Below are 13,535 nucleotides of genomic sequence, written 5' to 3'. Positions count from 1 at the left end.
TTCTGGAGTACTCTGCTTAAAATTTTTATCAGTGACCTGAAAGAAAACATAAAATCATCACTGGTAAAGTTTACAGGCAATACAAAGATTGGGGGAGTGGTAAAAAATGAAGAGGTCAGGTTGCTGATACAGAAGAATCTTGATTGTTTGGTAAGGTGGTTGCAAACACACAATATGTGTTTTAATATAGCTAAATATAAATGTGTTCTTCTAGGAACAAAGACAGTAGGCCATACATAGAAGATGGAGGACTCTATCCTGGGATTCAGTGACTCTAAAAAGGATTTGGGGATAATGGTGGATAATCAGCTGACCATGAGCTCTTAGTATGACACTGTGGTTGAAAGAGTTAATGTGTTCCTTGCAGGCATAAATGGGAATCTTGAGTAAGAGTAGAGAGGTTATTTTACCTATATATTTGGCGTTTGAATACCTTGTCCAGTGCTGGTCTTTGCAAGTTCAAGAAGGATGTTGATAAATTGGAGAGAGTTCAGAGAAGAACCATGATAATGATTGGAGTTCAATGTCTTATGGTGATAAGAGCTCAATCTATTTATTTTAATAAAGAGAAGTTAAGGGATGATTTGATCATAGTGTCTAAGTATCTACATGGGGAACAAATATTTTATAATGGGCTCTTCAGTCCAGCAGACAAAGATATAACACTATCCAGTAGTTGGAAGCTGAAGCTAGAACAGTGGTTCCCAAACTTGTTCCGCCGCTTGTGCAGGGAAAGCCCCTGGCGGTCTGGGCTGCTTTGTTTACCTGCCATGTCTGCAGGTTCGGCCGATCGCGGCTCCAGTGGCCATGGTTCGCTGTTCCAGGCCAGTGGGAGCTGACAGTCATGAAATGGCTTCCTCAGCTGGAGAACCTGGCAAAGAGTTTTGAAATGGGGTCTATGTTACATTGTCTATGTATGCTGTCAAAAACTGGTCTCTTCTGGAAGAAAATGTGGGAGTCTACTCCTCCAAACATGTGCATAACTGGCCTAATAACTGTCTCATGGTAAAAGTCTTATGTGCTGAATTCCCCCGCCCCTCCCCCCCCAAATTGGCAGACATTGTTACTAAAATTAGTGTAACTCTGCTGCCTTTAGAAAATTCTGCTTACTGGTAAGGTATTTTATTTTTGTGCGAATTCCCTACTATTTCAACGTAAGCACCATTGACAAATAACATTAAAGGATATGTGTTTCATTTATTAATGGAAAACTAAGATTTAGTATCTGCTCAGGTTTGTAGATAGCTTTTGCATTTTGTCATCCTTACAAATCAGTGAATTTACCTACGACAGATACTGTAGTTTGAACATTGTGGAGAAGTATGCTGGAAGTTTGCACAGAGTCATTAGCTGTTCAGTTGATTGTTTTCCTTTACTCTATTGCCTTTAACTTATTAAAATATCACCAGGTTTTTTAGTAGAGACTTGAACAAAATAATTCTTTAAGACATTGTTTTCTCTGCATCAATAAAGTTATTTTAACACTTATGTGACTGAGAAGAGCTAAGCATGTCTTCCAAATGTGGTTTTGACAGGAGAAATCTCTCCTATTACATTTTAATGCTGACATGATACTATTAAAAATAAACAAGATTATCAGAATTATAAAAGATAAAGCAGATTTACTCTATACTGTCCTTTTCATCAGGTATACATATCATAGAGAATTCACCTGAGTTAAGCAGTTCATCTTGGAGCTAAACAAATACAGATAGAAAAATGTTATGTAATTACAATAAATGTGACAAAATATAATATATAACTAGCAGGAAGTTTTATGATATACTAACTGTAATTGATTCCAGTGATTTGTCTGTTATTGCCAATGCAAATAATTGTAACATCTGTCAAAAACCAACCACTACTATGAAAACCTTTTAACATTTTGCACATAATAAACTATTTTATATATAAACTACCTTATTGTTTATATTAAAAACTAAAAAATATTCAGTCTGTTCCAGCCATTCTAACAAAAACTTTAATAAGTAGACATTGCATTAAAATGACACAATCCAGCAGTTATTTGGTAAGGCCAGCACAATCATAAATTTACCATCCATGCTTTTCCAAAAATACTAACCCATATTGTTCTCTCTGGACCTGTTGCAGGGATGACTAATCCAGCTGCTGAGGTCTCCCTTTATGTGTTTGATGGAACACTTGGCTTGCTAGACTACAGCTGTGTGTTTATGTGCAGTGCACACCTGCAGGGGCCTGACAAATAGCTGTAGTATGCAGAGTATACAAAATTACCCTGGCAGTGCTGCAAATAAGGAAGTTTCTGTTTTGAAGTCCATATGTGTGTGAGCTTGAGATGCCAGCTGGGGTATTTATGTTGCATTGCACAGATGTAAAACTGCCAACTGATTTTATACCAAATAAAGGCTAATCTTTTTATACATACTTGGTGTCAGAGTTATGAAGTGGTACATAAGAATGTTCTCACGACTTAGCTCTTTTAAAATAAAAGCTGACATTAAAAATACTTTCTATTCATATTGTGAGTTCAAGCAAACTGACTGCATTTATTTACGTACGTGTTGTACTATAGAATCTTAAGGGTTTTCTTATTAGTGATGTACACTTGAGTATAAATAATGACTTGATTTATTGTGTGTGCATACAGTATGCTGAATATCCTTTTTTCCTGTAGATCGGTTTAGCTCTGTGTTGAATCCAGTTTATGGGTTCTGAAATGTTAAAGCCAAATTTATACAGCTACTTAACTTGAAAGCTTTGCCTTCCTATTTTCAAGTGTGTTTAATTTATAGCAGACTGAAATTTTTATCAAATAAAACACAGAGATTGAACATTTTTAGCATTGTAAAGAAATACTTTTTTTAAATGTAAGAATTTTTCCAAATGTGTGGGAAGTAGAAATAGCAAAGTTCATTTATTTGCTAAAATAAATAAAAGGTAGTACAGATTTAGGGCTCTATTCTGTTACCACTGAAGTCAGTGACCATACTTTCGTTAGGAACAGGATTGGGGCCGATAGTAAAGAGGAAAAGATAGATGAAATGATGAATTTATAATCTGTTTTTCCATGTAACATTTATTTTTAATGCTTTAAAAACATATAAAAAGTAGTAATTTTTATCGAGGCATATAGTTTGAGTCTGTGTGTTTCTAATACATTCTCATACTTCTGAACACCCACACACTGACTTCAGTTTCAGTTTTGTTTCCCTCTATCCCCAAAATATACTGTTTTGTCTATGACATATCAAATTCTTTTTATGCTTGTGTTTTTGAAAAATTGCTGTTTGAAGGCATGCAAAGTTTTGCTTTTGGGTGTCCTTCTGTCAAATTATACATTTGAAACACATTTATCTAGAAGTGTACAAATAAATACACCGTAGTGAAATGGGCACAGGTCCTATTAAAAAAGGGAGGTACATCTGTGTATACTAGATTGAATTTTGTCCACAGATCTTAGAAATTTTTTTTCCGCAAAGGCAGATGTACAACTTAGATATTTTGTTGTCAGTGCTCACCTTTTTGTTGTAATTGAGACAAAAGTAGATAAATAGCATATAAAACGGACAAACGAGGCTAAGACACTGATCCTGCAAAGACTTAAGTGCATGTTTTAACGTTTGAATGAGTAGTGCCCCAAAGTTAGGCATGTGTGCAAGTGTTTGCAGGATCTGTGTTTAGATCATATAAAAGCATGGCATCAGACCATATTTATTATAACTGTAAAACAATATTTATAGAAGGTAAGCTGGCTAGCATATTTCCTGCCTAAATAAACAATGTTTTCTGTTTATACAACATGACCTAGAATATGATTTTCACCTTTTGTGTTGTGAAAAAGGGTATTTAACAAAACTATTGTTAAATTTGTCAGCAGACATAGACAGTAAGTGACAAACCTTATCCTGATTCAGAAATATAGCATTTTGTTTTTAATTTAGAGAGTTTAGAACAAATCTCAAGGATTTTAGGGCAGAGTTTAGCTGAAGAGATGATGATCATCTCCAATTGGCTGACCAATAGCGTAATGTTGAAATAAACATGCTCTTATGACGGTCCAGCTCAAAGGAAGCTTTGTACTAGATATTATAACTGCTGAGAGCAGAGCGATACGATAGAGAAAACTGAGAAACAATTGAGAAGCACAACTCAAACTGGAAGACAAAAACTTCAAAAGAGACTACTTCTGCTATATGGGATATAAGAAATCCTAATTATTGTTATATACCCTTATTTACAAAGTACTTTTCAAAGAAATGACTAAACCAAAATTATAACACCAGAAGGACCAAACTCTTTATTACTCATGTGAGAGATTATGTTGCAAAGATGGCCTGGTTATTTAGTGTCAAGGCCAGCTCTCTTATAGAAGGATATCACTTCAAACAGTGCTGCCGCCACTGCAGGTTGCAAACACGCAATTGAAGGCTTCTAGTTCTCAGCTCGTGCACAGATGTCTTTCCATAACTTTAGCCAGTAATTTCTTCAAATTGCTCAGTTTATCAGCAGCACATGTCATCAATCCTGGAGCGGTTGTTCAAGTCAAACTACAGAATCCTTAGCTTACAGACGCAGCTGCAAACAGGTGAACAGGCAGAAAGTAATTTGTGCAGCTTGGTGGCTGTCAGACGAAAGACAGACAATCTGTGTTTAAAACAGATTGCAGGCCTTGCATAAGCCAGACAAAAGGGATTTCTACAACTGCAAATAATTCCAAGGTTAACATGTTTTCCTTTCTGCCATTAGGTGATTTGTTAAAATTGGAAACAATGAACATTATAAATCTACAGAGAAACTAGAGATAAGTTGAAAGAGAAAAACAGATCACAAATAAGTTTGTATCCTTCTGTAGAAAAGGATAGAACTGGCATTCATATATAGGCTGCCTCCTTACAAATTAAGCAAAGTTATAAAATAATGCGTTGTAAGATATAAAGATATGTCAGTACACATTTAACATTATAGTAAAGATTTCTAATTGCCAAAAGAAATAATGTTGGAATAAGCATAAGTTCATAGTACTAAATCTTTACATTAAAATTTTGGTGTCTTTTCAGTGGTAAAAAGAAAAGCAAGAAAAATGTATGTTTCCCAGTTTACAGATTGTTAGAATTTGCATTTGTTGAGTCAGAAGTTCTACCAGAATACTTCTGCAGATTTTTTTGCTGACATGCTGCAAAGATGTATAAGGATTTCATTTGAACTTTGTCATTCCAGTGCTTCAAATGTTACAAGATATTACTTGCTAGATTTATAGTTTTACTTTACTAAAAAACTAAGAACATCAAAAGATTTTGGAAGTATTATAAAGAGATTAACTACAACACTAACCGAATTACAGTAGACATTTAAAAATTTGCCAGAGATACCAATTTATGCTTGCTTTCCTGAGCACGAGTATTAGGTGTACTGTGTAGTAACACAGAAGGTCTAATCCTTCCACTTCTCATGATCTATATAAATTTCCATTGACCTCAGAACTTCTTTAGCAGTCTTCCAAGAGGTACTCATCAAGCTAATGTAATACACCCCTTGTTCCTGTTTAGTGAGTAAGTAGTTACGTAGACTAATGTTGACAGGTAATACTATGCTTGGTTCAACTTGTTCTGGCAAAGTTTATCAGCTTAGAGATTTGTAGATGGAAGAAGGTCCACCGCCTAACTTTCTACCATGAGGAAGAGAGTAGTTTTCTGCAGATGCTTTCAAAAATTTTCACGGAATTATATATCAACAACTTTATTTATACTAAACAATCATAATTGGCATGATAATTTTTTAAGAAATTGAGGCTAAGATATTTTCCCTGCTTTCTAAAAAGTATTTAATACTTGTTGAGTTTTGGTTAATGATACAAAATTGCTACATGTGTATAATTGATTTTGGACTCTCTCTCTCACAAATTACAACTTTTGCAGTCAAATGTTATAAAGGTACATTGTAGTAAAATGTAATATGTTCATCCTACTGTAAAGTTAGGCATATAGTACTTACTGCAATCCAATGATGATATTTTTACAGTGGAATAAATACTTCTGAACTGTTAGAATGTCTGTTTTATAAATTTAAATGTACATGTTAATGAATATATATTAATGAATAATCCTTTAGGGAGAGTTATGCTGAGATTGAAATGAAGAATATGACATTTCTTGATAGCTGAGAAATTTAAGGCACTTTAGAGGCTTGTGTTTTATTATACCTAGTGTTTTTCTTTATGAAATGCAAATTCCAAAATGTCCTTGAAATCCATCATATTTTTGAAACATTTTAGGTAATAAGGTATTTTGAATCTTTGACAGAGGAATTATTTGAAATAAAGCATGTCTTCTAACTTGCTTTTATGTCATATTAGAAGAATATATATGATTTTCTTTGTAGTTTAATTTTTTTAAATACACATAGAGGATTTTTCTTTTAATCCATATCAAATCAGAGAGATTTTTAACATCTTGTGAATTAACAAGTAATCATAATTAAAGAGAATTGACATTATTCAGACAGTGAAGCCTAACATAAAAATTATTTCCCTTTTTTTTTATTATGCTGCTAGCATGTCTTTTTTCATTTAGTTGTGCATGGTAAATTTTTTTTGTATTCTGTAGGTGTGATACTATACTTTACACATATACATAATGTACACATATATGTGCTGTATATATTCACTGTGAAAGTGAGATCATCGTCTTGTAAAGGATGGTTTTAATTTGTCTTGGTGAATCAAGTGGATACTGTATTTAGGGAAAAAAATGTACTCATGCAGGTTGCTGTCTGCAGTCCAAATTGCTGATCAGAGAGTCTTTATACACATCGGTAATGTGCTGTGCAGTATAAGCTGAAATACATTCCACAAGGGAGGAAAACGGAATAGGTTACATACGCTGTTCCTAAGTGCAATGAATATAAAACTCCATTACTCACTTTAAGCAGGTGCTTTTTATATGAGGCTTTAAAGAAATATAAAACTGCTGGTGAAATGATTGGTTTGTATGGACACAACTCAACTTCCAGTGCTTTGACCAGATAAAAAGAGTCTAAAAATATTCCTACAACATCCCTTTAATGGTTTCAGGGATTAAAGGTTAGTATCCTTCTGGTGTAAGAAACTGCCACTCCAGATGCTAAAGGTACTGGTTATTTTAACTACTCATAATGATACAGAATATTTTGGGGATAAATAAAAACATTTCTTACTCTTTTTTCCACTAAAATTAGAACACTCTGTTTTTAAGTTTAACTTAAACTATTCATATTTAAATTATTAGGGAGAATTCTGTGATTTTTAACCGAAAACAAATTTTTAGATGTGCACAAGATAATTTGAGTGGATTAGAATGCTACTGAAATTAGAAATAAAAGACATCTTTTGATGTGGTGAAATTGTGGCCTCCCTGGCTACAGAAGGTTAGGAGTGAAGGTTCAGATTCAGGTATTATTTGTTTTTTTGTTTTGTTTTCTTGTTTAAACAGTCAGTAGTTCCCAAGAGAGAACAATGGTTACTTTTAAATAATGTTGGTAAATAACTGCTCAACCTTTTCACATGTAATCCATACCACTTGTTACCTTTTCATTCCCTCAGGCTCCTACCCCAATCACTGTTGTTCTTCCACCTGTCCCATTTCCCATCTAGTGACTGTTTTCAACAGCAATCTGCATTGCCACAGCACTGTGTAGTGTGTATCCCTATTGATGCTTCCCATTGGGTCCCCACCACCTCCACTTATTCTGCCACTATACCTGCTGTTTTTAATGTCCAGCCTATTCTTACACGAGCACCTTGATGACTAATTGGTGTCTTTGCCTGAGACTCAGAATTCATGCTCTGACCTCTTCATTTTTCTTGAAGTATCTTTTCCCATTTCATTCATTTTGAACAGTTCTGTTTCTAGACTTATAAAAGGCAAGCCTGTTACTGGCAAGTTTGGATTTGTTTTCGTCTCAGTGTACACTAACACTTCAAATACATCACTACTATTCTTACATCATCTTCAGCATGGAAGTTCTTGACTTAACAGCTCTACAGCCATAGTTTCTCTGGTTTCATGATGACTATAGACCTTTTCTACTGTAATAGTCACTTAACTATCAATATCTCTGGTGACAGCCTCTCTGATACCTTGCTTCTAGCTTCCTTTACCTCATAAAGGTAAGATAGTAATGATCTTTTACATTTTCACACCATTAACCTCTATACACCTTTAATACCTCTCCCTTACTTTTTCTGATCCTGCCATTAGTCAACATTTCTGTATTAGTTTGTATCTCCTCTCCCCAACCCTTATCCTTTGCATCTCCTGTAGCACTCAGTTTTCTTAGTGAGTCTTTTCTCTTGATCCTTGATTTTATTAATGACCATGTTTCATTAGTCTATTGTCAGTTCATATCTATTACATTGTCCATTTCTTGATTCTGGATCACTTTGCTCTCATCTGAGTTTCTACCAATTCCCCTTCTCCCACATAATGTGGCACACAAATAACTTCAATAAACTCAATTCTATCTGCTGGCATATGGAGAGAAGAAAGTGCTTCTTGGACTTCTATAAAAAAACCTAGGAAGTCCACTGTCTGTCCATTCTCTTCCTAGAGTTCAGAGACATAGTTTCCTGTCATGCGTCACTGAGGAAACTAGTGACTCATTATCCTTGTTCCAGATTATTATTTTAAGTAGTAAGATTTGCTTTGTCCTTCCTTTAGAACAGGGGTTCTCAAACTTCACTGCACTGTGACCCCCTTCTGACAACAAAAAAGACTACACGACTCCAGGAGTGGGGGACTTGAAGCCTGAGCCTGCGTGAGCCCCACCACCCTGGGGAGGGGGACCAAAGCCAAAACCCAAGGTTCGTCACCCAGAGCTGAAGCCCTTGGGCTTTGGCCCCAGGCAGTGGGGCTTAAACTTTGGCTTCGTCCCTGGGCCCCGGGGCTTGGGCTTTGGCCCTGGGCCTCAGCAAGTCTAATGCTAGCCCTGGCGACCCCATTTTAGGATATTGACCCACAGTTTGAGAACTGCTGCTTTAGGAGATTGAAAATATATCTGATCCACTTGTTATCTTCAGGGCAGCTGTCTGTTTCTATTCTTTATATGTTTGCAACTCTGAATCCACTTCCAGCCTTTTTTTTTTCCTCATAAGATCAGCTATCATCCCTTCTCTCTCCATCTTCTCTGGTTCTTTCCCTGTCATGCTCAAAATAGTTGCTACTATCCATTTCATTGCAAATTTGCTCACCTTAATTTTGGTCTTAGTCATTAGTTAACTACTGCTCTCCACTGCTCTTATTCTATTCTATTTAGGTTTTTACACTGTCCTTATCACTGTAGTATCTGAGCAAATTCCAGCAGTGCATTGAGCAGTATGACCTAGGGCTTGTCTTCGCTACTGCACTACATCGGCGTTGCTGCATCGATGCAGCTGCGCTGATGTCGCGCTATGTTGATGGGAGAGCACTCTCCTATCGACGTATTACTCCACCTCAATGAGAGGCGGAAGCTATGTCGGTGGGAGAGCGTCTACCGCTGACATAGCATAGTGAAGACACCTCTTTAAGTCAATGTAAGTTATATTGCTCAGGGGGGTGGTTTTTTCACATCCCTGAGTGACATAGCTTACATCGACTTAAGAGGTAGTTTAGACAAGCTCCAAGATCTGTGACATGTAGTTCATTTTCTTTCATCCTCTTCCCTGGGGGAGAATTGTGATTGCTGTGTAGTGTTTTGTTTTGTTTTTGTTTTTTAAATGTACGTGCTGCTATATGTGTGTGTGAGAAGGCAGGGTCGAAAAAGTGTGCCATGCAGTAGGTGCAGAAGGTGGTGAAGTTTGTGATGGGCTCCTGTAGGAGTTCAGTCAGGTGTCTTAGGCCAGTCCCAAGAAACATTGCCTCTTGCATAGACTAGCACTCTCTTTATGGTAATTCCATTGTGCCTGAGCAGCGGAGTTGTCAAACACAGTCTTCATCCCAGAGTTTAAAGATGATTGTTTAGATATTCTGAGGCCAGGCCATGGAGCAACTTGAAGATAAGGATTGAGGCCTTGAACTTGAGTCTATATTCTGTGGGAAGCCATAGATAGTGAAGGCCAGGTTTTGTGTGCTTATGGTACCTTGTGTTGTTGAGGAGATATGCTGTAGTGTTCTTTACCAACTGGAGTTTTGTAAGGACGACTGGCTTCCTGCCCATGTATATTGGATCGCTGTAGTCCAGCTGAGAGGTGATGAAGGTTTATATAATTGAGGCCCAGTCATCATCTTCCAGGGTCGGATGGAGTCTTCTAGCTCAGGAGGTGGTTGAGATCATTATTTGTGGATGCTGCTATGTGACCCAGGGACCCAGGATCATTCCTAAACTACATAGAGAACTGATCAATAATGGTTGTGTACCTTGGCTGCATACCCTTCAAAGAGCTTTCCTCTTTTTCCCCAGCAACACCTCTGTCTTGTTCAGGTTCAGCTTCAATCAGCTCTTCCAGTTACTGGACTATCTTGGTGGTAATGGTATGGTCATTTGTGGTAGGTAGAGCTGTATACGGCTGGCTCTTCAGTCTGTGTCATCCTACCAATTTACCTATTGGCTGAATGTAGGTGTTGATAGGTCCGGAGAGAGAATTGATGTAGTGGGACTCCACAGGTGAGGTGTTTGGTGGTAGAGGTTCCGTTTCCCATCGCTGCTCATTGGCTGTGTCTCTTTAGGAGGGACTTAAGCCATTTTCACCACAGTTGCCTGGGCCCCTATTGCTTCTCTTAGGTAGGACATGAGGATGAGAATGAAAGTCTTTCCTCTCTCCATTTACAGCAAGAGAGCATCCATCAATGCCACAAAAGTTGTTTTCATCCCATGTCCATGTCCTGGCAATTAGATGAGCTTGTAGCTAGCTTTTGTTTGAGCTTGCTTAGGAATGGAAGGTTTAATACTGAGCAGTCATTGGCTAGAATCATATGTTCAGGGTTGATTTCTTCATTGCCAGTTGCACTATTGCATATTTGAAGGAGAAAGGGAATACTCTTTCCCTGAATGAGACATTAGTATTTGCCACAAGTAACACAAGTTGCTTGTGACTCTTTTCTACCAACCAGGAAGGGCATGGGTCAGATTCACGTATCTTGGGTTGAGACTCCTTTTAGGGTGTCCAATCCTTCTTCGTGAGTGAATGTACTGAAATCTAGGAATGCAGGAAAGCTGTTTGCTGCCTGGGTTGATGGAGTGGATCCATGCTGTTTGAGAAACCTTCCCAAATGCACATGATCTTTTCAGTGGAGTAATACTTTGCAGTGCTTTGTGCTGGTTTCTGTTATGGGCTATAGACACTCAGGACTGATGAAGCGGTTTACCACCTTGGATAGCTACTTAGAGTGGGATATGGCATATTCAGGGGAGGTTGATAGAAAATTTTTCTTGGCCTGTAATACGACTTCAGTATAATCTTTGACATTCTCCAGCCTGTTTGTTTCAGCTTTCGTTTTTCGCCATAGGTGCTTGAGTTTCCAACTTCTCTGTCTCAGCTGGTGCAGAGTATCAGAAAATCAAGGAGATATATGTGGGTGAAGGGAACAAATGAACTGTATGGGAGCCAGAGTGTTCATGGCTGAGGCTAGAGTGGGATGATAATTATTCACCAGATCATTGACATCTTGTCCTGTTTTGGAATGTTGTTCTGCTTCAGCATGCTTTGAAATTTGATTAAGTCTGAGTCTTTGTGTTTGAATCAGGGTCATGTGACTTTCTTGTCAATTGGGAGCTGGGAAAGCCTTAAATAGGTAATAGTCTGTCAAAAACAGTGGCTGGGTTGTGATGTTCTCGATATTAATATCTAATCTGAAGACCAGGTCCAAGGTGTGACTGGCGATGTGGGGCTGGACCAGAGGTGGCTTGTGAAAGTCCTTTGGAGACAAGTGAGGAGATTCTGCACCTGTGGACTTGGCAGCATGCATGTTGAAATTTCCCAGGAGGTAAGACTGACATATTTCTCCAAGAAGGTGTCAGTGAGCTCCTTTATGAACTCTTTAGTCTTTGGTGATCTATAAATGAGCATAGAATCTGTTAGGTTTGGCTCTGGTTTCTATTGTTAGATAAATTATTTTGAATTAATTTGGCTTACCTGAGCCACTTCTTTTCAATCTGATGTTTGAAGAGAAGATGAATGCATTGCCACCTCTCTTCTTGTTCTCTCTAGGTCTGTGATGGACTGAGTAGCCAGGAGGCATGATGTGGGCTAGCATAGGGGTCGCTGTGTCATGTAGCCAGGTCTCTGTGATGAAGTTATATTCGGTGCTTGATTGCTGATGAGATTACATATTTTTCTGTTTGTTGGTGATGGCTCTTACATTGATCAGCATCAATTTTAGCTTAGGTAGTTTTGGGATACCTTCTTCAGGACTGTGCCTGTGTGATGGTCCTGTGCAGTGCACAGGTAGTAAATATTTGGTATGCTGTTTCTCATTTCTGCTCTGCTGTTTCCTTGGACATTTCTTTCAGTTTGGTCTGTAATAGCTGAAATAGTCATGGGATGCTCTGAGTGGAGGGAAGTTTTTCTGTTTCGACAAATGCTGTGGGTAAGACCTGTCTGTTGGATACTTTGGGCATGATAACGTCCTGGGAATGTTTGGAGTTGGACCAGTCTGTTTCTCAGGTAGTGGTGGGTGTGTTGGAAGCATGGTGGCATTACAACAAAAATGATAATAATGGCAACAATAATACTAAGTAGGTTGAGTCTAAGAAAAGGGGGATGTAAATGGCATCAGATGTCTCCGTGAAATAAGCTGTCTGTGGTCATGGTGCCTCTGCTGCCTTTATCTGCTTTGGAAGAAAGGTGCGAGAGGAAGCTAAATAGTTCTTACTATTGAACAGTGTGTGAGTTACAGCTGTAAAAGTGTCCTCCTGGTTAGAAGAAGGTAGCAAAGGCTGAAGGAGCAGGAATGAGGCTAATGGCTCCTTCCCCATAAGAGAAGAGCCTTTTGGGAGCCTAGTTCCTGGTGGCTGTTCTTGAGATAGAGGAAGTGACTTGGAGAGTATCACAGCCTCATTTTCAAATTTTAGAAAATCTCTCTAATTTTTTCTTATATTTTCGAAATGAACAATGGTCCCTACCATGCTGCCATGTCCCCACTGGTAAAGGGAAGGAAAGAACAGCCAGAGAAGTGGGGATCCTGAACCCTTTAAGGGTGGTCAAGCTCCCCTACTGCTGCTGTGACCCTACTGTTGGAGCAGGACAAGTCCCCTTTATGGGTGCTCTGGTGCCTCAGCTATTTCCAGTGGGGCTGGTGGCATGTGGGGTTGGCTGCATTTGGTTCCCACTGCTGCTGTCACCTCTGTGGGAAGGAGAGAAAGGAGCTCTGTCTCCAACTCAGCAAGGTGTTTTCACATCTCTAACAAAGTACAAAACAACCTTGTTAAAACCACAATTCAACAAAACAGGTAAGCATGTACTGAATTTCAAGCAAGTGAGTAGTCTTACTGAAGTTTTGTGTTTAGAGTTAAGCATGTGCTTATATGCATTACTGGATTGAGATGTAAGGGCCTGATCTAACGTTCATTAAGACCGCGGGAATATTTCTGTTGACTTCAAT

General features: G+C 38.1%; 1 protein-coding gene across 19 annotated transcripts in view; it reads left to right on the top strand.

Annotated features, from left to right (window-relative positions):
* The window catches only part of VPS13B (vacuolar protein sorting 13 homolog B), a 914,031-nt gene that overhangs the window by 303,633 nt on the left and 596,863 nt on the right, over positions 1–13,535 (top strand). The window contains exon 18 of one of the 19 annotated variants that reach the window (XM_037892222.2): positions 2,113–2,817. The exons of the other annotated variants lie outside the window; for them this stretch is intronic. Within the exon in view, the coding sequence (XP_037748150.1) occupies positions 2,113–2,228 (116 nt within the window). The 3' untranslated portion in view covers positions 2,229–2,817. Of the gene's footprint in view, positions 1–2,112; positions 2,818–13,535 lie in introns of those variants that run through there. 19 annotated transcript variants of the gene reach the window in all.

This window comes from Chelonia mydas, chromosome 2 (genome assembly GCF_015237465.2).
Source record: "Chelonia mydas isolate rCheMyd1 chromosome 2, rCheMyd1.pri.v2, whole genome shotgun sequence".
NCBI lineage: Eukaryota > Metazoa > Chordata > Testudines > Cheloniidae > Chelonia > Chelonia mydas.
Note: the sequence above shows the minus strand (reverse complement) of the source record. Positions and strands in the feature narration are given on the sequence as shown.